The sequence below is a fragment of the Mobula birostris genome, chromosome 11 (assembly GCF_030028105.1).
Source record: "Mobula birostris isolate sMobBir1 chromosome 11, sMobBir1.hap1, whole genome shotgun sequence".
NCBI classification, from domain to species: Eukaryota; Metazoa; Chordata; class Chondrichthyes; order Myliobatiformes; family Myliobatidae; genus Mobula; species Mobula birostris.
This window is the reverse complement of record NC_092380.1, coordinates 16,345,387-16,371,051: the sequence shown is the minus strand read 5'-3', so window position 1 is coordinate 16,371,051 and position 25,665 is coordinate 16,345,387. Positions and strand designations below refer to the sequence as shown.

Here is a 25,665-nt window from a genome sequence, read left to right as displayed (position 1 = left end):
AGTTTTAAATTCTCTAACTTTTGTTAATTTGATATCTCCATTCTTTTGTACCTGGCATTAGATTTCTTACCATTTGGCTACTCCTTTCACTTGTTTGCCTATTTCTTTGAATCCTGCTACTTTCCTTCTTACTATTTTTTCCATTTTTCCTTTTAATTTCAGTACCAAAGATGGTTCACCTTTGAAACACAAACTAACAACATAACTGACACCGATTGCCCTCCTGATTTCGCATGGATGAATGGGTTGCCCAGAAGTGAGCCGAAAAGCAATTCAAGTAGGTCTTACCGTCAAAAGTACACTCAACCAGATGGGGCAGCCCTAACTTAAGCACAGATTGTTTGAAGTTCTGTTTCATTTGAATTCTCTCCAGCAGATAATCAAACGTTGTCGTTCGCAGTGATAGGTCTGACAATCACTGTGGTAGTGGTTACGTTGATCGCAATGGTTGTACTGCGGTAAGTAGCTCCATTTATACACTCAGTGGCCACTTTCTGAGATATACCTGTATACCTGCCTGTGAACGCAAGTACTGTCAGTTGTCAATTAATTCTTTCCATGCCCAAATCTTTTGCCATACCCATGAACTTCAAGTGTCATAGATCATAACCAGCTTGAGGTTTCTTTAACTCAATCTTCGGTTCCTCTGCTTTCATCTTATAATATTCAGCCAGTTTGTTCTGTAATTGTTGGTTGTGATTCTTCAACTTCTCCTGTTCTGCAATCAAGTCCTGGATAATGATGCAAGAAAAGGACTTCAATTTTCAAAGGTTTCAATAAGTACACTTAATTTTAGAGAAATGTATACAATATACACCCTGAAAAACATTTTTCTTTGCAACCATCCATGAAAACAGAGGAGTGCCCCAAAGAATGAACGACAGTTAAATGTTAGAACCCCAAAGCCCCCCCAGCTCCCCTCCCTCCCACACGTAAAGCAGCAGCAAAGCAACAATCCCCCCTCCCACTGAGCACTCAAGCATGCAGCAAAGCATCAATTTCCTGTGTGTTTTACAATTGTGAACCTGCCTCCAAATAACCTCATAAGTCTGAGTGGTCATGATTAGGGATATGCATTGTGCACAGGTTAAACTACATTCAGTGACCACCTGTACAGCTACTCATTAATGTGAGGAAAGACAGCCCTTATGTGGTAGAGATTGTACTGGGCTGGCACAGTGGTGTAGTTTGCAGAGCCACTGACACAGTGCCAAAGGTTCAGATATAGTTCTGACCTCGTGCGCTGTCCCTGTAAAGTTTTCACCTTCTCCCTGTGACTGCACAGGTTCCCTCTAGGTGCCCTGGTTTCCTACCATTCCCCAGGGATGTGCGCTCGGTTGATTGGCGGCTGTAGTGTGCAGGTTTGCAGTAGAATCTGGGCAGTGTTTATGAGAATGCAGAGAGGATGAAAAATGGGGTTAATGTAGGGTTAATAGTGTAAATAGGTAAATAATAGCATGGATTGAATGCGCAGAATGGCCTGTAACTCTATGGCAGTATGATTCTATAATTCAGTGGATCTGATGGAAGAGGTTACAAGTCTGGAAGGAAGGACTGCAGTAGCCCATACAAGTAAATGAAGGGTATCTTGTAGATGGTACACACAGCAACTGCCATGTGCCAGGGATGGAGGTAAATAATGCTTACGGTGCTACTGAGGGCAACAATCAAATGGGCTGCCATACCCTGGATGGTGTGGAGTTTGTCAACTATTATTGAGCCACATTCAATTAGTAAATGAAGAATATTCCATCACAGTCTTCTGAATGGTGGGACGGGTTTGTGCTGTTGTTTAGAACAGAACGGCCAGCTTCTGACCTGTTCTTGTCACCACACTATTTGAGCAGCTGAGGTTCTGGGCAGTGATGATTCTCTGGGAGGCTAAAGGTGCAGACTCAGTGATGCTAATATGAATTAATAATCTACTTGCCACTTATCAATCCACGATTAAGTCTTGCTCCATGCTTGTATGGGCTGCTCCATTTTGGAAATGAAATTGAATGTTGCGAGATCATTAAAGAGCATCCTCATTTCTGACCTTATGACGGATGGAATATTGCTGATGAATTTGGTCGAGCCCTGAGGAATTCCTGCAGTGACGTCCTGGAGCTGAGGTATTTGATTTCCAACATCCACAACTTTTTTTTTTCTTATCTAATTTATTTTATTTGTTTATTGAGATAAAACATAGAATAGGTCCTTCTGGCCCTTTGAGCCAGCAATCCCCCGATTTAACCCTAACCTAATCACAGAGCAATTTACAATGACCAATTAACCTACCAACCAGAATGTCTTTGGACTGTGGGAGGAAACTGGAGCACATGGAGAAAACCCACAGGGTCGCGGGGAGAATGTATCAACTCCTTACAGGCAGCAGTGGGCATCGAACCCAGGTTGCTGGGAATGTAAAGTGTTCTTCTAACCACTACACCTCCAATGCTGTCCAATCTTTAGAGCTTTTTCCCCATAATGCCCAATGACATTAGTTTTAGCAGGGCTCCTCAATCCCACGCTCCATCAAATGTTGACTTGATGTCAAGGGAAGTCACTTTCACCTCACCCCAGCAACTCAGCTCTTCACATTAGAGCCAAGGCTATGATGAGGACTGGAGCTAAGCTTTCTCAGCAAAGTTGAAAAGGGGCAATGAAGGTCAGGTTATTGAAGAGTAAGTACTATTTAATAGCACTGTCAATGACACCTTCTATCATTTTGCTAATTTTCGAGTGTAGACTGATTAAGCAGTAATTAGCTGGATTGGTTGTGTTCTGATTTTTTTTAATGAAACAGACAATTTTTTACACAGTCAGCTGGATCCCTGTGTTGTAGTTGCACCGTTAGCTAGAGGCACAGCTAATTCTCAAGTCTTCAGTATAACAACTAGATGTTGTCCAGGTTCTGAAGCTTTGCTTTCTGTTAAAACTATGAGTTATATCCCTCTACTTGCCTGTTTCAATTAGTACATTAAATCCTCTGCTCCCATTCTTTTGAAGAGGGATAAATAATCTAAATACAAACCCCATTTCCAGAAAAGTTGGGATATTTTCCAAAATGCAATAAAAACAAAAATCTGTGATATGTTAATTCACGTGAACCTTTATTTAACTGACAAAAGTACAGAAAAGATTTTCAATAGTTTTACTGACCAACTTAATTGTATTTTGTAAACATACACAAATTTAGAATTTGATGGCTGCAACACACTCAACAAAAGTTGGGACAGAGGCATGTTTACCATTGTGTTACATCACCTTTCCTTTTAATAACACTTTTTAATCATTTTGGAACTGAGGATACTAATTGTAGTAGATTTGCAATTGGAAATTTTGTCCATTCTTGCTTGATATAAGAGTTCAGCTGCTCAACAGTCTGTGGTCTCCGTTGTCTGATTCTCCTCTTCATGATGCACCATACATTTTCATTAGGAGATAGATCTGGACTGGCAGCAGGCCAGTCAAGCACATGCACTCTGTGTCTACAAAGCCACGCTGTTGTAGCCCGTGCAGAAAGTGGTCTGGCATTGTCCTGCTGAAATAAGCATGGACGTCCTGGGAAGAGACGTCGCCTTGATGGCAACATATGTCTCTCTAAAATCCTAATATATGCCTCAGAGTCAATGGTACCTTCACATACATGCAACTCACCCATGCTGTGGGCACTGATGCACCCCCATACCATCACAGATGCTGGCTTTTGCACCTTTCACTGATAACGATCTGGATGGTCGTTTTCATCTTTGGCACGGAGAACTCAACGCCCGTTTTTTCCGAAAACTAGCTGAAATGTGGACTCATCTGACCACAGCACACGGTTCTACAGTCTTTCGGTCCATCTGAGATGAGTTCAGGCCCAGAGAACTCGCCGGCGTTTCTGCATAGAGTTGATGTATGGCTTCCTCCTTGTGTAATACAGTTTCAAGTTGCATTTCTGGATGCAGCGACGGACTGTGTTGAGTGACAATGGTTTTCCAAAGTACTCCCGAGCCCAGTTGGCTATAATTGTCACAGTAGCATGATGGTTTCTTAGGCAGTGCCGCCTGAGGGCTCGAAGATCACGTGCGTTCAACAGTGGTTTCTGACCTTGCCCTTTACGCACTGAGATGTCTCCGAATTCTCTGAATCTTTTCACAATATTATGTACTGTAGATGTTGAAAAACCTAAATTCTCTACAATCTTGCGTTGAGAAACGTTCCTTTTGAACTGACTAACAATTCTCTCACAAATTTTGGCACAAAGGGGTGAGCCACGACCCATCCTTGCTTGCAAAGACGGAGCCTTTGATGAACGTTACTTTTATACCCAGTCACGATACCTCACCTGCTACCAATTAGCCTGCTTAATGTGGAGTCTTCCAAACCAGTGCTACTTGAATATTCTGCGCACTTTTCAATCTTATTTTAACTCTGTCCCAACCTTTGTTGAGTGTGTTGCAGCCATCAAATTCTAAATTTATGTATATTTACAAAATACAATTAAGTTGGTCAGTAAAACTATTGAAAATCTTTTCTTTGTACTTTTGTCAGTTAAATAAAGGTTCACATGAATTAACTTATCACAGATTTTTGTTTTTATTGCATTTTGGAAAATATCCCAACTTTTCTGGAAATGGGGTTTGTAATTTACTGATGGATATCCTTTAGTCTGACGTCAAATCCTAACGGCCGAAGCATGGAGACTGGAGACCTGGAACACCGAGAGGACTGTCCGTGTGTGTTCGAAGGAAAGAGGCTTGTTCTCCTCTTGTTATTTTGTTGCTTGCTGTGTCTTTGTTGTTCTGCCGAATATTGTGGACCTGCTGTGTTGGTGCCAGAATATTTGGCGATGCTTGTGAGGCAGGACTTCTTTAGGCTGTGTTAGCTGTTAAGCACTTCACTGGAGGTTTCAGTGTGTGTGTGATAAATAAATTAATTTGAACCTGAATCCATGCTATGCAATCAATATGACGGTATGTAAATTATCTGTTTAGCTTCTCACACCGATTCAACCATTATGGGATCTTGCTCTTCCCAGCATCTAGCCTGATCCCTGGGTTCAGCCTGCATGTTTCGTTGGCCTCCCTGACTATTTCCTCCAGTTCTCTCAGTTATGGTGTTTCGTTACTACCGCACACTAACCATCAAATTCACCAAAACATCTTGCCAACAGGAAATACAGAATGGAACGGAAAATGCGTCTGAGGAAGTGGGCGCACATTCCTAGTGATCGGATTATACCACTGGAAGTAGCCGAGCACAGCTGCATCAACCTAAAGGTAACCTTACACGCAAGCTAATATGCAGAAACCAAGGCTGGTAAACTTCACTCGATGTAAAATCCCTGATCTCTACTGGGTAATCCTGTCTCAATCTGGGCTAGAAAGGGGGAGAAATGGAATCAAGAACCTCTTCTTCAATTTTTGAGCAGTGGACCCCCCCCCCCTGCCGAGTACTTAGACGTGTGAAGGTGGTATTGAGGATTAGTCATTGCTCAGGGTGAGGTAGCTAGTATCTAGGCTTACACAGGGTGATTGGCAATTTGGGTGTAGTCTCAATGAGAACTGAGAGGAGAAAGAACTGTCCCTAAACAGCACTAACAATTTCTTGCAAGTGGGGGAGAAAGCAATGTGCTTATAATAGTGGATTGTTTAAAAAAAATCTTTATTGCAGTAAGAAGGATGAAAACCTTATAAATCTTTCCTAAACTGTTGAGTCGCCCCAGTGACCGTGTGATTTGCTGATACTGACATTTATAAGTCCTGAAGAAGGGTCTCGGCCCGAGACATCAACTGTTCACTCTTTTCCATGGATGCTGCCTGACCTGCTGAGTACCTCCAGCGTTCTGTGTGTGTTGCTTTGGATTTCCAGCATCTGCAGACTTTCTTGTGTTTGTGAGGGCTCTGTTCATGATGTCATGACAAAATGCCATGGATAAAGTTTTTGTTGACCTTACCACTCTTTAGATGGTGCCATGGATTTCTGCCAGATTACTAACACTGTCCGTGTTGTTGGGGAGAGATGTGAACAAGGGGTGAGCTTTATTAGTCGCATGCTGGTCTAACTCCCACTCCTCACCAACAAGAAGTACATATCCCAACCCTGACCTATGTACCCTCATTCAACATTAGGAACAAATTTGACAGTTTCATGATACCATGTTATATGTCACTCAGTCATTATGTGCCGTGTTGTATGATGTAGGTGATCATGGTCTGATGACCATGATTGTTCTTGGTAAATTTTCGACAGAAGTGGTTTGCCATTGCCCTCTTCTGGGCAGTGTCTTTACAAGACAGGTGACCCCAGCCATTGGCGATACTCTTCAGAGATTGTCTGCCTGGCGTCAGTGGTTGAATAACCAGGACGTGATCTGCACCAGCTATTCATATGATCATCTGCCACCTGCTCCCATGCCTTCATGTGACCCTGATCTGGGAGCCAAGCAGCTGCTATGCCTTGCCCAAAGGTGACCTGCGGAGGGAAGGAGTGTCTTTGTGACCTTACCCGAAGGTGGCCTGCAGGCCAGCAGAGGGAAGGAGTGTCTGACCACAAACCAGAGAAGATCTGTAGATGCTGGAAATCCAGAGTAACACACACAAAATGCTGGAGGAACTCAGCAGGCAGCATTGTTGGAAAAGAGTACAGTCAACGTTTCAGGCCGAGACACTTTGCAGGTGTTTTGCAGACATATCTCAACCCCGCTACTCCATATGTAAGTTGGTCAAAAGAAGAAAAGACATTCATTTATGTAGAAATGGAGCATTTAGTTCACCTAAACTGTGCTTGCTCCCAGAGCAATCCAATTTTTCCTACCACCTGTCTTCCCAACGTCCTTAACAATTGTACCACCCGCCCCCAAAGCAGAAGGGGCCACTTGCTATGGCAAGTTGACCTACAAATCAGCATATATTTTGGGACACAGGAGAGAACTGGATCCCCTGAGGAATGCCAGGGTTGGACTATGGTCACTGAGGCTGTGAGACAGCAGCCCTCCTAGCCCTACCACCATGACACCCCCAAGGCTTTAAAACCAATCGATGTGTCGTGTGAGGTTGAGAAGCGCATCAGCTGATTTGTGCACAGCAAAGTCTCACGAGCAGTGATAAGATGGATGGATGAAATTATGGGCCAACTGCAGCCCAAACAGAGAACTCAACTGCTATTCCCCTGCCATGGGACCTTTGATATCATGGATCAGCCATGATGAAATGGTGCAGCAGGCTCGATGGGCTGAATGGTCTAAATCTGTTCCTATATTTTATGGTATTATGATATAGAGAAGAGAGAAGCAACGTGGCTTTGAGTTAATATATCCTTTGAAAAACAGAATCTCTATTTCTTTCTTTATTTGTTTGTTTATCGATCCATCTATTTATTGATACGCAGTGCAGGGTAGACCATTCTGGCCCTTCAAGCCGCATCACCCATCAACCCCCGTTTTAGCCCTGGCCTAATTACGGGACCATTTACAAGGACCAATTAACCTACCTACCAGTAGGTCTTTGGACTGTGAGAGGAAACCAGAGCACCCGGAGGAAACCCATGCAGTCACAGGAAGAGCGTACAAGCTCCTTACAGGCAGCAGCGGGAATTGAACCCGAGCCACCGGTGCTGTAAAGCGCTGTGCTAACCACTACGCCACCGTGCCGCCCTACAAGGGTGCTTCTCATTGAACTGACAGCCTGGATTTTGTGATCACGGTCCTTTATGGGGCCCTGATCTCATGCCCTTTGGCTCAAAGATGAAGGAGTAACCTACCTGAACCACTGGATATTGTAAAAACTGTTATAAGTTTGTTAAGTGTGAAACACACCAAGAATAGTCTTTGTTGTTCCCTCATCTATCCCATTCCATGACACGTGACTGTTTTTATAAAGTCAATGAAAAAAGCTGTTTGTATTGATTGGCGGGGGACTGATCACTAAATGGTATATTGTTTGTAGTAGTAGTAGGCAGCCATCAATCCCTGGGGCTCATGGGTTTGCGCCTCTGGTGGACTGTGCCCTCTCCAGGGTGCAAGCCTGGGTGGGAAGACTTGAAGAACCGGCTGTTGCCCATGCAGTGGGTTCCCCCTTTCCACGTCACTGATGTAGTCCAAGGGAAGGGCAAGTGCCGATACAGCTTGGCACTAGTGTCGTCACAGAGGTTACTGGAGTGAACTTGCAAACAACATCAAACTGCCTTAGGGACCCCGGCTCTGGATTTCTTCCTCGGGGTTTACTCCCGAAGCCCACCCTATGGGTGGGTATAGCCGCAAGGCAGTGGAGGTTTAAAATCAGAGTTTTCCTTCTGCCGTCCAAGGCTGACGGGAGGCACCTGCCCAAAGCAACTGGTTTTGAGATGCCAGTGGTCCGCCTTTGCCCCTTCTGTTGTCGGTTAAAACAGTTCTGCTGTGCCTAGTAGCTAAGCCACACCTGAAGGCTTGGTTATCAGAGACTGTTAGTGACGCACGCCATTTGGAGCACTTTATAGGTAATGGGAGCTTATCCCCACTACCACCCCCGGCTGTGACAACCTTAGGAACCATTGTTTGTAGTAATTAACAAAAATAGGACATATGTTTTATACAGGGAATTGTTAAAATGTGGAATGCAATGTGAGAAAGAATGTACCAACTTTAAAATCCTTGTTGGGGAAACAGTAAGAGGAACAATCAAGAAAGCAGGACCAATGGGTAGCTTTTTCAAAAGCAGGCACAGACACATTGGGCTGAATGGCCCTTTTCTATGCTGCATGATTCCAAGACTTTTTTTGAGCAGCAAATAAGCCTTTGCCAGAATACGTACTTTTATGATCAGCAGTGATTGAACATTGGAGTACGGTTGCTTAGTCTTCGCCACTTGCAAACTTGGAAAAAATAAAATGGTGTTCGATTTTCTTAAATGATAAATTGTGCCCTAGAGGTCCTCAGTACTGGGGATAAGGCAACTGCTGTCATACCTGTGCTAATGAAACACAGGCTGGCTCCATTACAGACAATCTGTGGAATACAGGAAGAGATAGAGAGCTCAGTAACATAGTGTTGTGACAAGGTCTTTCTCTTAATATCAGCAAAATAAAGGAGCTGTGCGTCAACTTCAGGAAGGATGGCAGCATACATGCTCCTGTCTCTATCAATGGTCTGGGTTGAGAGGGTTGAGAGCTTCAGGTTCATCACCAATAACCTGTCCTGGCCCGAACACATAGAGGCTACAGTCGAGAAAGCTCACCAATGCTGCCACTTCCTCAGGAGGCTAAAGAAATTTGGCATGTCCCGTCAACGTTCTATCCAGATGCGTATTAGCATGGTATGGCAACTGCCCTGCACATGCTCATTAGAAACTACAGAGAGTTGTGGACACAGCTCCACAGATCACGGGAAGTGGCCTTCCCTTGATAGACTCTGTCTATACTTCTCGGTACAGCAGCCAGCACAATCAAAGTGCCTACCTACCCCGGACATTGTCTCTTCCATTGGGCAGAAGATACAAAAGCCTGAAAGCTCGTACCACCAAGTTCAAGGTCAGTTCGTACCCTTTCTCATAAGCCCTGTTCCCTCTAAGCTGCGCAGGTGCACAGCCTCACAGTAACTGAAATGCTCCCACGCTCATAGCCTTCATTGCCGTACAAATGGAACTTCCTTTTATATAATGTTTTATTAAAGTGTTGTGCAGTTTTCAGGCCATGTAATAATTTCCTGCTCAGAGCAATAGTTGGTCTGTGCAGCTGTAAAAAAAAAAATTAGAGGACACCTTCCTCCTAAGACAGGTTCCCTAGTATGATTTAATTGGACCCTTGATCTTCCAATCTACCTTATTATGATCTTTTTCCTTAATGTTTACCAGCACTGCACTTTCTCCAAAGCTGTTACACTTTATTCTGCATTATTATTTTATCTTGTTCTACCTTAATGCATTGTGTAATGAATTGAACCATATAAACAGCATACAAGATAAGCTTTTCATTGTATATTGGGCGATAATGCACACCCAATTCCAGTTCCAATTTGTTTTGTCTTTTATTCCTAGATTGAAGAAGACAAGAGAAAAGATAACTTTTTGCCAATCTTGAGAGCAAAATATGACAAAAAGGTATTGAATCTTTCAAATTCCTCTATGGCTACACCCCTCCCTATATCTGTAATATACTCTTGTCTTAACACAGCTCTGGGAATCCTGCATTTCAGTTACTAATCTAGCTCTTAATAGCTACACCGCCGGCAGCGATTTCTGTGGTTGCCGAGGCTTTAATGAGTAAAATTCCATGACTAAACCTCTCTTCTCCTCTGTTGAAAACCTAGCTTTCTGACCAAGTTTTGAGTTTTCCAATATGGCCTGAGTTTCATTATGCTCCTGTGTCATGCATTGGATTATTTTGTTGTGCTGAGGGCACAAATTCTTCATTTAAAAAAAAAAATTCTGATTTAAATCGTGGGCATGCCTTTTGTTCCTATAGTTTTTGGCAACTTTGGTTATGAAAAGGCTTCAATCAATAAAATAGATCAACTTTGGTCTCTTTCAATTTTTTTTGCATCCTGAAATAACAGCAATAACTCAGTCTGTGCATTGGTCAGACAAGCTACCTGGTGAAGCTTTGAGTGATTAGAAATTCTCTTTCCCTTGATTAAGAGCAGGGGTGCCCAACCTGGGGTCCATGGACCTCTTAGTTAATGGTAAGGGTCCATGACATAACAAAGCCTGGGAACCCCTGATTTAGAGGAATGCACACATGTAGGGTCGCCAACTTTCTCACTCCCAGATAAGGGACAAAAGTAGCAGTCAAATACGGGACACTTCTGTTTACCCCGAGAAAGACTACCATGACCATGAAGCCTTGCGCGGGCACCTGTGTGCGCATGCGTGATGTGCGCATACATGACGTTTGCATACATGGCTTGCGCATGCGTGTACATGCAGATTTTTTTTTCTACAGATCGGTTTTGGCTTAATCTTCCCGATTCTGTTAAGTGAAACTACACTGTACATACATTATTTCTACTTTATTTAGGCTGTGTATTTATCATATTATTCCTGCTTTTGCTAAATGTCAGTGTTATTTTAGGTTTTATGTGTTATTGCTATGATTTGGTAGGTTGTTTTTTGGGTCTGGGAACGCTCAAAAATTTTTCCCCATATAAATTAATGGTAATTGCTGCTTCGCTTCACGCCATTTCAGCACGAAAGGTTTCATAGGAATGCTCTACCTTAGTGGGGGATATATGGGACAAGGGTTGTCCCGTATGGGACAAACCAATTCAGCCCAACATACGGGATGTCCCGGCTAATACTGGACAGTTGCCAACCCTACACACATAGGATCCCTGCCACCCTGCTTGGAAGTGAGATAATGGCTGATCTTAACATTGCTGGTTTTCAGGCAGTTATAGAATTCATCATTAATAGAACACTACAGCACAGCACGGCCCTTCAGCCTACAACATTGTGCCAACATTTTACATACTCTAAGGTCAATCTAACCCTTCTCTTCAACATATTCCTATCATCTACGTGTCACAATGTTTTGCTGGTTTTCATTTTTTCATTTTCTTTTGGGTGCTCTGGTTTCTTCCCACAGTCCAAAGACAAGCTGGTTGGTAAGTTAATTGGTCATTGTAAATTGTCCTGTGATTAGGCTTGGGTTAAATCGAGGATCGTTGGGCAGTTCGGCTGGAAGAGCTGGAAGGGCCTTTTTTGCACTGTATCTCAATAAGTAAATAATTAAATAAAATTTGCTGAATCATTGGCTGCTTGGTTGAACTTTGCAAACAATTTTTGCTGGGGGACTCTGTCTTTGAAGCAAAATCCCTCAGACCTCACAAGTACTTCCACTTCATCGTATATAACTTTTGTTTCTTGCTCCATTCCTGCACACAGTTTCACATTTCCAGTATTTTTCACCATTCCCTGACTAGCTGAAGCCAAGGACAAATGACAACGTCAGTATTCAGAATGTGAGCTTTGAAAGCAAAGAGGAAATATTGTACAATTAGCTTTGTCAGCACTTGGTTTTAAGGGGTGGATAAACAATTTTCTCAAGATGACTTTTGGGAATATTTTTTCTGATTTTTTTTTCAATTAAAATTGAAAAATTAAAGCCTTAATTCCATTAGAGATGTTAAGTAAATTCAATCTGTTGTAACTGCAAGCCAACAAGAGCAAGCCATATAGCACGAATGAGATTAACGTCATTGACTGCTGTCCAATATCTAGGTATTCATCTGCTGCTACAACCATGTGCCTGGCCACTTTCAGGTTGTGACTGTCAAATAAAACGTAACTCACAGACTTGAACGTCATGCTGATCTGCGACCTTTATTCCTCTTATCCAGATAGTTATTTTGAAAGAGCTCAAACACAAAGATGGCAACTTCACGGTGAAACAAAAGATTGAACTCAACAAGGTAAGTCTGGTCAACACTCAGCACCATCTCTGAATACTGTGGGTGATATTTGTAACAAATAATCTAAAGGGGAAAATAAGGTGAGACTTGGATTTGTACAGTGCTCTTCACAGCCTCAGGAACAGCAAAATATTCCCCAGCAATGATTCCTCAATGTAATCAAAATCAGGTTTAATATCACCAGCATATGCTGTGAGATTTGTTGACCTTGTACTGCATAAAAACAAAGGGAAAAACTGAACTACATTATGCGTATGTGTGTGTAGTTAAGTAAGTAGTGAAAAATAGAAAGTTCTAAAGTAAGTAGTGAGGTAGTGTTCATGGGTTCAATATCCATTTAGAAATTGGCTGGCAGAGGGGAAGAAGCTATTCCTGAATCACTGAGCATGTGCCTTCAGGCTCCTGTACCTCCTTCCTGATGGTAGCAATGAGAACAAGACATGACCTGGCTGATGGGGGTTCTTAATGATGGACACCGCCTTTTTAAGGCTTTTTAAACCTTTTTAAGGCTTTGCTCCTTGAAGATGTCCTGGATACTACAGAGGCTCGTGTTCCATGATGGAGCTGACTAGGTTTACATCTCTCTGCAGATTAATATGATCCTGTGCAGTGGCCCACCCCACCCCATACCAAACGGTGATGCAGCCAGTTAAAATGTTCTCCACATTTGTAGACATTTTCGAGAGTTTTTTGGAGACGTACCAAATCTTCTCAAACTCCTAATGAAATATAGTCACAAACAAGAGAAAATTTGCAGATGCTGGTGTGACGCCAAGCAAAGTTATCGGACGATTGATGCTAATGAGAGAGATAAGAAAGACAATGGAGAAACATTCAAAATGCTAATAAGAGAGAAGAGAGGGATTAACGGAAAAGAAACACAATTTAGAATATTGACAGACTGGTTGCTTTGAACCTGAACTGTTTGAAGTTTGATGGACAGGTGATACCCCAGCAGGGGGATAAAAAGAACAGGTTTGCTAAGGCACGCGACACACCACGAGACCACGAGATCCTGGAAAGAGCAGTGTACCCCCACAAGTGGTGGGAGTTTGGAGGTCTGGTTCGCGGGAACCGACCAGAGCCTCACAGGGTGTAAAGATACGATCGGTGGGAACCTGGGGTGTGTGTCCGCCCTTGCCTGGGTGCTGGGTTCACCGCGGAAGAACGATCGTATCCGGAACAGAAGTGTCATAGTCGGCAGGGGTGAGAAGACATAAAAGGTCTGCCTGAACCAAATTTTCTCTTTCTCTCTCTCTCTCTCTCTCTCTCTCTCTCCCCTCTCTCTCCTCTCTCTCTCCTCTCTCCCACCCCTCCCTCTCTCTCTCCCCCTCCCTCTTCCCCCCCCACCCCAACAGTACAACAACAGCGATTACTGCGAACTGCACTAAACTGAACTGAACTCTGCTTCACTTAAGACTGATCATTTTACCCCTAGACTGCGATACAGCTTGGTTGATTCCTATTACCCTATTTCTGTGTATATGTGTGTATTATCATTGCTAACCTGTTACATTGATATCCTTACGAATAGAGTACTGTATTACTTGTGTCTTAATAAAACTTTATTAGTTCCTAGTAATCCAGACTCCAACGAGCGTTCCATTTCTGCTGGTTTGGCAACCCAGTTACGGGGTACGTAACACTGGAAATCCAAGCAACACACACAGTGCTTGTCTTGTCTTCTTTGTAGTTGCATTGAAATGCTGGATCCAGGAAAGATCTTCAGAGATATTGACCCCCAGGAATTTGAAATTGCTCACTCTTTCCACTATTAGCACTGTAATTGCTATTATAAGGAAATATTCTGCCATCCTCAAAATCCAAAGGTTTTGCCCAAGCAGAATAAAGGAAATATAACAGCCAATTAGTTCAGAGTAGGAACTAACAAAAAAAGAACCTAGGTAATGAGAAAGAAAAACTTTTTCTTCTGACATTGTTTGAGGAATAAATATTAGCCAGGACATAAGGAATATTTCCTAAGCTTTTTTTTTTGGCATCCATTAGTCTCGTGAGACCATGGATTTGCGCTTTGGAAGGTTTCCAGGGTGCAGGCCTGGGCAAGGTTGTATGGAAGACCAGCAGTTGCCCGTGCTGCAAGTCTCCCCTCTCCACATCACTGATGTTGTCCAAGGGAAGGGCACTAGGGCCAATACAGCTTGGCACCGGTGTCGTCGCAGAGCAATGTATGGTTAAGTGCCTTGCTGAAGGACACAACACGTTGCCTCAGCTGAGGCTCGAACTAGCGACCTTCAGATCACTAGATTGACACCTTAACCACTTGGCCATGGGCCACTTAAGCTTTTGAATAATAATAAAAATAACTTATTTACAGAGCACTTTTCATACAGATGATGTAGTTTGGGATGTTTTACAATCGGATCAAATCCAAACATAAAAATGAAAGACAAAATGATGTTAGTTAAAAGTAAAATTAAATAAATAATTTTTGAGCTGGTGTTTAAAAATGTCAACTGAGCCTGCGTCCCTTATAGTTTTAGGTATTAAAAGGAAATAAAATATAGGTCTGTGACCAAAAACAGTTTAGAGAAGGAATAAATGAGTAATAGTTGAAAAAGCATAATGATATAAATGACCTCTTCAGTGCTATTTCACACTGACCATAAGTTTACTAAGCAAATTGTTCGAAAATCTTCAGTGAAAATTCTTGTTTCAGTTGCTTCAAATCGATTACTACAATTTAATCAAATTCTATGGAACGGTGAAGATTGACATGGAGATATTCAAGGTGATTGAGTACTGCGAGCGAGGGTCATTGAGGGTAAGTCAGCCACGTTTTCCTTCAGCTTTTGAACAGCAAATAGCTGGAGCTGAGTGAATTGTAATGTTAGATATCCAGGAACTCAGAAGGAACTAAGCAGACTCGTTCCTTGGTTGAAATTTGAGTTAGTTGGGGCGATTATATGCCACTGCACATTGTGCAGGAGATGACCAGTCCTATTTTCTTGCAATATACTTTGTGTGTAGCATTAAGTAGCTCCCGGTGCAGACGTGTTCATCTCCAGAACACTCTGGATTCTGGTGGTTATTTTAAATAAGGGCAAAGGTGGGGGGGAAGAATAAATAGATTAAATCAAGACAATTAAGATTGCCTGTTAATTTTTTAAAAAATGATTAATTTAAGGCCAGAATGTAACCTAAAAGAAGCTTGAAAACATCAGCTGACTGGGTTTGCTGAGGCTGATTTCAGCATCAGACTCTCTTTGTTTTGTTTGTCTTTTCCATTTGAGGGGAACAAATTCAACCCACTGCACAATCTCAAAGATTGATAATGAACAGGTCTCCACAATGGTTATTAACTTCTGTTGATTGTGCAGCTCTAATTCTCTCTGTTGTCTCTGTCAGGATGTTTTGAATGATACAATATCATATCCCGATGGCACTTTTATGGATTTGGAGTTCAAGGTATCAGTCATGTACGACATTGCAAAGGTGAGCACAACTGCTTGAATATGAAAAGCTGCTTTAGGACCTAACTCAGTACAAAATTGAAAATGATTCAAATGATTAACCATTTCAAACCTTTACAGCAAAAGCAGCAACATCAACTGGATTAGACACAATTTGTAATTAAAATATTTCTGCTGTTTAATAGTTCAATGATTCAGGAACAGCTTCTTCCCCTCTCCCAACTGTTTTCTGAATGGACTTGAACCCATGAACACTACCTCATTACTATTTTTGCACTACTTATTTAGTTTAACTATTAAACTGTGTAATTCACAGTTTTTTCTCTATTATCATGTATTATATTGTACTGCTGCTGCAAAGTTAACAAATTTCACGACTATGCCGGTGATATTAAACATGATTCTGATATGTATAATTGCAAACAAGAATCAGCCAACCTTTTTCTTCCTGCTCACTGTCTGCATACACTTGCTTGCTTGCATGTGCATGAGTGCATGGTGCTTGCACGCATGAGGTGAATAAAGAACTAATTGTGTTTAAACACTATTCTGGCTTATGAGTAAGTACACAAAGACCACACATTGCCTTGGAGTGACTTAGTATTTATAGTGGATTCCCTTTTTAAAAAATCAAGGAAATAACTTTTATTAGGAAATGAAAGGTCAGCTGGTACAGTAACTATATCAATGAGTGGTTGGAGCTCCAGATTTCTGGACTTGCACAAAATTAGATTAGATTCAACTTTATTGTTATTGTACCGAGGGGAGGGGGAGGGAACGTCGACTCAGACCATGAGAGGCCTGCGTCGGGCATTTTCATACCTTACAAGGCGCAGATTGGAAGTCTGTGTGGGGCACCACTCATCGCACAGACACTAGAGCGATGTGTGGTTAAGTGCCTTGCTCAAGGACACAAACACGCTGCCACAGCTGAGGCTCGAACTAGCGACCTTCAGATCACTAGACGAACGCCTTAACTACTTGGCCACGTGCCCAACACTGTACCGAGTACAGATACAAAGCCAATGAAATGCAGTTAGCATCTAACCAGAAATGCAAAGAATAGTGTTATTTACAGCACACAAATATAAAAGTACTGAGACAGTACAATATGGGTGTAATACTGCTTAGCACTGTGATGTGAGGTTCAGCAGGGTCAGAGCCTCAGGGAAGAAGCTCTTCCTGTGCCTGCTGGTGCGGGAGCGGAGGCTCCTGTAGCACCTACCGGATGGGAGGAGAGTAAAAAGTCCATGCTTAGGGTGAGATGCATCCTTGATAATGCTTTTCACCCTGCCCAGGCAGCGTTTATGGTAGATATTCTTAATGGTGGGCAATTGGGTGCCGATAATCCGCTGGGCAGTTTTCACCACACGCTGGAGTGCTTTGCGGTCCGATATGGGACAATTGCTATACCACACTGAGATACAGTTGGTGAGAATGCTCTCAATGGTACAGTGGTAAAAGTCCGTCAGTATCCTGGGACAGAAGTGTTAATTTTTGCTCATTGGGATAATATGTGTTATAACCATGAACTGGATATAACTACCATTTTGGTCACCTAGTGTCAACGTCAAACACTACCAGAGCAGATATAGTGAAGACTGGATCCAGAGTAAAACTTCCTCTGCATCATCTTATGACAGATTACATGGAATGGCAGCATAGATTAGATATAGAGTATAGCTCCCACTAAACTGTCCTATTAACTATTCCAAGAGCAGGTTCAGAACAGGCTAGACAAAATAGATTAAAGTTCCCTAACAATTCCCCATGAAAATTTCCCAAGGTAGGCTTAACATACATTAGATATAGAGGAAAGTCTCCTCCTTGTTGGCCCTCCAAACACCCCCAGAGTTGCCACCCAGACATTATGAGGCAAACAATTAAATGTACGTTATGTGCCATGTCGTATGATGTGGGCAATCATGGTCTTTCCATGATTGTTCTTGGCAAATTTTTCTACAGAGGTGGTTTGCCATTGTCTTCTTCTGGGCAGTGTCTTTACAAGATGGGTGACCCCATCCATTATCAATACTCTTCAGAGATTGTCTGCCTAGCATCAGTGGTCGCATAACCAGGACTTGTGATTTGCTCGTAAGGCCAGCTGCTCATATGACTATTCACCACCTGCTCCCATGACTTCAAGTGACCCCGATCAGGGGTGTAGGCAGGTGCTATACCTTATCCAAGGGTGACCTGCAGGCTAGTGAAATGAAGGAGTGCCTTACACATCCTTGGGTAGAAAAATAACTCCATCTCGTCACCCAGCTGATCAAAAAAGAATGAAATGTAAAACTAGTTGACTGATAGAACTAACATACATGATACAATATCATGTATCCTCTACCAAGTTACATACAATCTTCTGGTTCTGCTACAAAAGCCTACACTGTATTACTTCTTGTTTATATGGATGTTTCATGCTAGGTTTATTATTTAATTAGGAATTAATATATTAGATTTTTATTTTTCAGGGTATGTCATATCTACATTCAAGCCATGTAGAAATGCATGGAAATTTGAAATCCACAAATTGTGTGGTGGACAGTCGGATGGTGGTGAAAATTACCGACTTTGGGTGTAACACCATTGTTATGCCACAGAAAGGTGGGCTTTGAAAATTTTAAGAATTGAAATTACGGGGTCTTTCCTTTCTGTGATTGGGATTTTGGCGGGCAGAGGAGAGACTGCAGGGAGCAGAGTAATGGAGAGGTTGAATGATAACCTGTGGCCAAGATAGTTTCTAAAGCTGGGGAATGCAATGGGTATCAAAAGCCTGGCACATCCTGTTGAACATAGAAGATCCATTGGTGGCACTTTCTAGAAGAGCAAGGAAATCCTCTCCAGTACTCTGGCCAATGTTTATTCTTCAAACATCATCACAAAAAAATGTTTGTCAGTATACTATTGCTACTTTTAAGACCTTATTTGCTGCTGTGCTTTCTATGTTTGAGTAATAGCAAGAGTATCTTACTGGCTGTTAAGTATTTTATGATATCCTGAGCTTGTGAAAGTGTTTGTAGAAGTGTTTCCTTCAGAAACTTTCGCTTGTTTGTGCAAGGTGCAGAATTTGTTCATCAATGTCATTTTTTCCCCTCGAATCTCCGATGCTAGGTCTGTGGACGGCGCCAGAGCACCTGCGAAGGGAGGGAATATCTCAGAAAGGTGACGTGTACAGTTATGGAATCATAGGTCAGGAGATCATCTACCGAAAGGATACCTTCCATTCTGAAGCAATAAGCAATCCTGAAGGTAATTAATGTCATAAATGTAAATAAGTATAAGGCTATGCTTTTAAAGATTGATCAAGCGGTGGTGGTGAATAAATTCTCGTTGACGGCAACTTTCTGTTGCTTGTCACTCGTCAGCCTGTTGCTAGGAGAGATTTTCTTCCCTGAAAGGCATGACTGAACCAAATGGATTTTTAATGACAGTGGTTGCTACAAGAAGAGACTGCAGATGCAGTAATCTGGAGCTCGATAAAAGATGCAGGAGGAACTCAGCGAGTCGATCAGCAACTGTGGATGAAAGGGCTCAGCTGATGTTTCTGGTTGGGACTGTCCATCAGTACTGAATGTAAAACCAGTGTGAAAGATGATGAGGAGGGATGTTAGCATTATTAACTGAATTTAAATTCCAAAGCTGGTCCAGTGGGGTTTGAACTTGTATCTCTGGATTGATAGTTCAGGCTTAACCACTCAGTGACATGATATTCCCTGGAATTTTTATGTTGAGGAGTGATTTTATGAGAATATTCAGATGAAATGAAAAGGAGAGGGGGGTCAAAAACAGCAACTGTTGCTAGGTAAGTCACTAGATAAATTGTTGATTTTAAAATCTGAGGATGACAAATTTTATTAACTCTATGCACGTAGAGGGCGTGGAGTTTGGTCACAGCATATCCATGTGCAAGAAATTAAATTGTTCCTGTGTTCTTTGTTGGTAGGACAGGGGATGGAGGGGACATTGGAGAAAGAGATTGTATTAAAAAGGAGAGACAGAGTAAAATGGAAAGGGAAGGATTAGGCAAAGTAAGATAGGGGCAAGATAGAGAAGGATTTGGAATGATAACAAGGGGCAGAATCTGAGAAGGTTAAGGGAAGAGAAGGTAGGAGAGAGGCAGGACTAACAGGGAGAGGAAGAGACAAATGCAAACTTAGTACTAAATATTCATTAGCTTTGATGGAGTATATTTCAGAATAAGGTGCAACAGGCTGCTGACTAAGGATGAGTTTCCAAGTGAGAAAGTTTTAGGATCTGCATAAACTCCTGTATCTAATCAGGGCAGCAGTGTGCATTTAGGTTTCTATGAGTCTATTTACCACATACTTCTAAAAGGTGGATAGATTTAAATTTCTGTCATGAATTTGTTAGTTATCACTGGCAAACCCTCATATGTATTTATGCTCTCACTGTTGGTGCTAAATTAGTTAACAAAAGAGAATCCCTGAAATCAAATCCCTTCTCATCCCTCAAACACAAGAATCACAAAACCTTTGGGAAAAGGATTCTCAGAATATGAGTTTCTCCCTTCTGCTGCCTGCGTGAGATGTTGAGGCTATTGGGACTTTGAGACTTTTTTTTACCGTGCCCATGGTCTGCTCTTTATCAAATTATGGTATTGCTTTGCACTGTTGTAACTTTATGTTATAATTATGTGGTTTTATCAGTTTTAGTCTTGGTTTGTCCTGTGTTTTCTTGTGATATCATTCTGGAGGAACGTTGTATCATTTTTTAATGCATGTATTTCTAAATGACAATAAACGAGGACTGAGTGTCCTCATAATCTAATCTAATCTTGGTCTTCCCAATATTCCTAATGGTTTGTTTATTTTTACTGTTGGTCCAGAGAAATTGAAGAGGGTGATGATGGCAAATGAATCTCCACTACTACGACCCAGTCTTCCTTTGGAGACAGCCACAGACAGGGAACTAGAGGTAAAAGGTTTGATAAAGCTTAGGTCCCAATGGGTTCAGGTGCCCACATCTGATTAACCTCCTGTCTCTTGGAGTTCAGCTGGAATCTTTCCTACACCTTAATGTAGTTGGAACTTGACCTGTTGGTTTGGACTTAATTAATCCAGCGTCCCTCTGTGGTCAAGTCTGATTAACCCCACGTATCTCAGTCCCTGATTGTATTAACCCCGAGTCCTGGTGAGTCCAGATAGTCATAGTCATACTTTATTGATCCCGGGGGAAATTGGTTTTCGTTGCAGTTGCACCATAAATAATAAATAGTAATAAAACCATAAATAGTTAAATAATAATATGTAAATTATGCCAGGATCTCATATTTCATGACTTTTCATGTTCTAGGTCTACGGGCTGATCAAGAACTGCTGGGAGGAAGATCCGGAAAAGAGACCAGACTTCAAGAAAATTGAGGCCACACTGGCCAAGATATTCAGGTTAGTGGAAGCAAGGGTAAAGTTTGTACTTGAGCATACAGTATCTGCACCTAGGAGAAGGCAATGTATCTCAGAGTCACACACATACAAACTCACACCTGTAAATATTCCTCCCCCCACCCCTCTCAACTGTTCCTGGAACAGAAGTCCCAAAGTCTCCTCCATCTCACTAACAATGGTGCTTCAGGATTTCCAATTGACTAGCTTTTGGTGTGCATTCTCTCAATGTTTCTTTAGGTGCCAAACTGCTTAAGTGTCTCCCTTACATCTTCCATGTCATTGACTGCTGTGCTGGACTGCTCTGACACTTAGCTCCTTTAAGAAAAGTGTGGGACTCTTAACTTTACAGTAGTTTACTATCAGGTTCAGTTTGACCAGACAAGGGGTTCTTTTCTCTGCCAAAGTCGTTCACCAAATCCTCCAGGATCAGAAGGTGATCGCTGATCTTCTCTGCCAAAAAAAATCTCTCCTCTAACTCTATCTTGCATCATCCCAATAATGTGGAAGGAACTCAAAGATTTATTTAGAGTGATACAATCTATCCAGCCGTCTCTGCTGTTTCCCTCTCTTTCACTAGCCCATTAAGCATCCATTATTAAGGACCTCCAGCACCCAGGGCATGCCCTTTTCTCACTGTTACCATCAGGTAGGAGGTACAGAAGCCTGAACGCACACACTCAGTGATTCAGGAACAGCTTTTTCCCCTCTGCTATCCGATTCCTGAATGGACTTTGAACCCGCGAACACTACCTCACTTTTTTAATATACATTATTTCAATTTTTTGTACGATTTTAATCTATTCAATATATGTATACTGTAAATAGATTTACTTATTTTCCTTTTGTTATTAGTATTTTTTCTATATTATGTATTGCATTAAACTACTGCTGCTAGGTTAACAAATTTCACGACAAAATTCCCTGAGGATTCTTCCAACCAAAGTCCTGAAATTTCATCTTTCTCTAGTTTCTATCTACCATCTTTTCTCAGGCTCTTTCTAAACTCCTCTTGCCAAAACCAAATTGAGAACTACACCATTCATGGGCAGTATTGGCATACCTACAACTGCATTTTCCATCTTAAGCCCTTGAACGTGTAGGCATAATCGAATCCTTGCTTATTTTCCTCACAGCTTCATGTTTGAATATTCCTTCCCTGCCTCAGTACTGAACCAGCCCTTACTGGATAATACTTGTATTCAAATTGCTCTGTGTTTTTGCTCCTTTGCTTTGGTTATCTCCCCCGGCTCTGCTGCCCTGAGATCTCTGAGCTCTTCCTGTGCAAACCAATTGTATTTGCTCCAACTTTAGCAGTCGTCTCTTCAACTGTCTTGGTTATAAGCTTTGGAAATCCATTCCTGGCCGAGTTACTGTTCTACTTTGCCCCTTGAGAGGAGATTCAGTTTCTCAGTTCGACATCTCATTCGTGATTAACCAAATCCAGCTAGAACCAGTCAATTTCCGGCACTACACTAGGTGTATCAGCCCAGATAATGTGGAAGTTTCTGGAGACTGATTGGAAAGATGTAACTTCCTGGCTCAGAGGTGAGAATGCTGCCCGTAGACCCACAGTGCCTCCTCGTTGGTCATCCACTGAACTCAAGAACGCAATACGTAGAAGCAGAGGTTGGTCATAAAGCCTTTGCTCCATCATTCAATAACATCTTGGTCTTAGTCCCATTTTCCTGCCTGATCCCATCACCTTTAACCATTCCTAAACCAAAAATACATTGATTTCATCCTTAAGTGGATTTATTGACTTTGCCCTCTTGGGTCTCCAGGGTACAGTATTGCATAGGATCCTCCCAGAGAAGAAATTATTTCTCCTCTCTATCTCATATTCTCATATGGATGACACCTCTTTCTGAAAAGGTGCCCCAAATGCTAGGCTCACCAATGAGCTGAAATGTCCTCTCAGCATCTACATATCTTCAATTGAATGACTTTCACCAGGCATCTCTTGGGTTGCTAATATGGCATTCTACATTTCCATGTAAAATGGACCACCTCTACCCTTCACCAAAATTTTTAACCCGGATGGAAAGCAATGCTTTGGTAAAGAGTTATACTGAAGCTGACTTCTATCATACAGTGGCAAGTTGAGACCCAACCCCTTACTTGGTATTCATTTTCCCCGTGCCCTGCACAAGTCTGCCTTAAGATCTATCCTGATCCTGCATATGAGCCAAAGGAAACCTTAACCTATTCCATGCCTTATAAGTCCTGGTGTGTGAAACAAAGCTGGTTGACAATTTGCTAGTTTTAACTCCACGGAGAATTAGCTAGAAAGACGTGGTGCACAGAGTGACATGGAAACTAGAGTAAAGGAAGCTGTAGTTAGGTTTCTGTTGACTCCTTTGCAGCACGTTCCACAGTGAGAGCAACAAGAGCTACATGGACACGCTGATCCGCCGGCTGCAGATGTACTCAAAGAACCTGGAGCACCTGGTGGAAGAGAGAACAGTCCTGTACAAAGCTGAACGCGACAGGGCAGATCAACTGAACTATATGCTGCTACCCAAGTGAGCCAGATTTATCTATCTCCTTTGTTTCTGATGTCATTTCTCGGATGGCTGCCTGCCTGCCCTTCCAGTGGGTAGTCGGCCATTCTGTGTACAGGTTTCTGTGACTGCATCTCGCTTATGATTAAATTGTTTTACTGAAGGTTCTTGCTGTGCCGGTTGCTTACCCAGATAGTGGAAACGGCCACCATTTGGAGTTGCTGGTGCAAATAGTAATGATGAATTTAAGGGGAAATTAAGTAAGCATGTGAGGGAGAAGGAACATACTGGTGGGGTTAGATGAGGAAGGATCTCATCTCAAAGCAAACGTAAATTGGTATTTATTTATTGAGATACAGCGCAGAATAGGCCTTCCCGGCCTTTCGAGCCATGCCGTTGAGCAGCCCACAATTTAACCCTAGCCTAGTCATGGGACAATTTACCACAGCCGATTATCCAACCAACTGATACGTCTTTGGACTGTGGGAGGAACCCAGACACCAGGAGGAAACTCACCTGGCCACAAGTTGGAGGAACAACACCTTATATTCCGTCTGGGTAGCCTCCAACCTGATAGCATGAACATTGACTTCTCTAACTTCCGTTAATGCCCCACCTCCCCCTCATACCCTGTCTGTTATTTATTTATTTATTTATTATTTTATATATACACATACACACACATACATATATATTCTTTTTCTCTCTCTCTCCTTTTTCTCTCTCTGTCCCTCTCACTATACCCCTTGCCCATCCTCTGGGCTTCCCTCTCCCCCTTTCTTTCTCCCTAGGCCTCCCGTTCCATGATCCTCTCGTATCCCTTTTGCCAATCAACTGTCCAGCTCTTGGCTCCATTCCTCCCCCTCCTGTCTTCTCCTATCATTTTGGACCTCCCCCTCTCCCACTTTCAAATCTCTTACTAGATCTTCTTTCAGTTAGTCCTGACGAAGGGTCTCGGCCCGAAATGTTGACTGTACCTTTTCCTAGAGATGCTGCCTGGCCTGCTGCGTTCACCAGCAACTTTGATGTGTGTTGCTTGAAATTCCAGCATCTGCAGATTTCCTCGTGTTTGCACAAACTCCTTACAGGCAGTGGCGGGAATCGAACCTGTGAAGGGTTATGCTGCCCTTGTCACCCAACCTTCTAACGCTACTGTGCTGCCCTTATATAGTATAGACTGACTGGGCCTTGTGATCCTTTCCAGCACTGTGCACACAATGTGATTCTCCGTACTAATGTGATTTTGTTTTCTTTTGAGAATTATTATCGAATATTTCAGGCAGTGTTTTCCAAATTTCTACAACTTGCTGCAGTAAACCTAGTGAAATTAGTCATTGGTTCAATTGTCAGTCAGCATGGCTTTGTGAAGGGCAGATCGTGTCTAACAAGCCTGATAGAGGTCTTTGAGGAGGTGTCTAGGCATGTAGATGAAGGTAGTGCAGTGGATGTGATCTGTATGGATTTTAGTAAGGCATTTGACAAGGTTCCACACGGTAGGCTTATTCAGAAAGTCAGAAGGCATGGGATCCAGGGAAGTTTGGCCAATTGGATTCAGAATTGGCTTGTCTGCGGAAGGCAGAGGGTCGTGCTGGAGGGAGTACATTCAGATTGGAGGATTGTGACTAGTGGTGTCCCACAAGGATCTGTTCTGAGACCTCTACTTTTCGTGATTTTTATTAACGACCTGGATGTGGAGGTAGAAGGGTGGGTTGGCAAGTTTGCAGATGCCACAAAGGTTGGTGGTGTTGTAGATAGTGTAGAGGATTGTCAAAGATTGCAGAGAGACATTGATAGGATGCAGAAGTGGGCTGAGAAGTGGCAGATGGAGTTCAACCCAGAGAAGTGTGAGGTGGTACACTTTGGAAGGACAAACTCCAAGGCAGAGTACAAAGTAGATGGCAGGATACTTGGTAGTGTGCAGGAGCAGAGGGATCTGGGGGTACATGCCCACAGATCCCTGAAAGTTGCCTCAC

The 25,665-nt window shown here is 42.4% G+C and overlaps 1 protein-coding gene across 1 annotated transcript in view; it reads left to right on the top strand.

The window, feature by feature from the left end:
• LOC140205391 (guanylyl cyclase C-like) overlaps window positions 1-25,665 on the top strand; it is an 87,783-nt gene that overhangs the window by 43,605 nt on the left and 18,513 nt on the right. Inside the window, exons 10-21 of the mRNA XM_072272983.1 lie at window positions 163-277; window positions 377-458; window positions 5,144-5,249; window positions 9,981-10,043; window positions 12,281-12,352; window positions 15,030-15,134; window positions 15,719-15,805; window positions 18,258-18,390; window positions 18,898-19,035; window positions 20,633-20,721; window positions 21,100-21,191; window positions 23,555-23,713. Coding sequence (XP_072129084.1) covers window positions 163-277; window positions 377-458; window positions 5,144-5,249; window positions 9,981-10,043; window positions 12,281-12,352; window positions 15,030-15,134; window positions 15,719-15,805; window positions 18,258-18,390; window positions 18,898-19,035; window positions 20,633-20,721; window positions 21,100-21,191; window positions 23,555-23,713 — 1,241 coding nt within the window. The remainder of the gene's footprint in view (window positions 1-162; window positions 278-376; window positions 459-5,143; window positions 5,250-9,980; window positions 10,044-12,280; window positions 12,353-15,029; window positions 15,135-15,718; window positions 15,806-18,257; window positions 18,391-18,897; window positions 19,036-20,632; window positions 20,722-21,099; window positions 21,192-23,554; window positions 23,714-25,665) is intronic.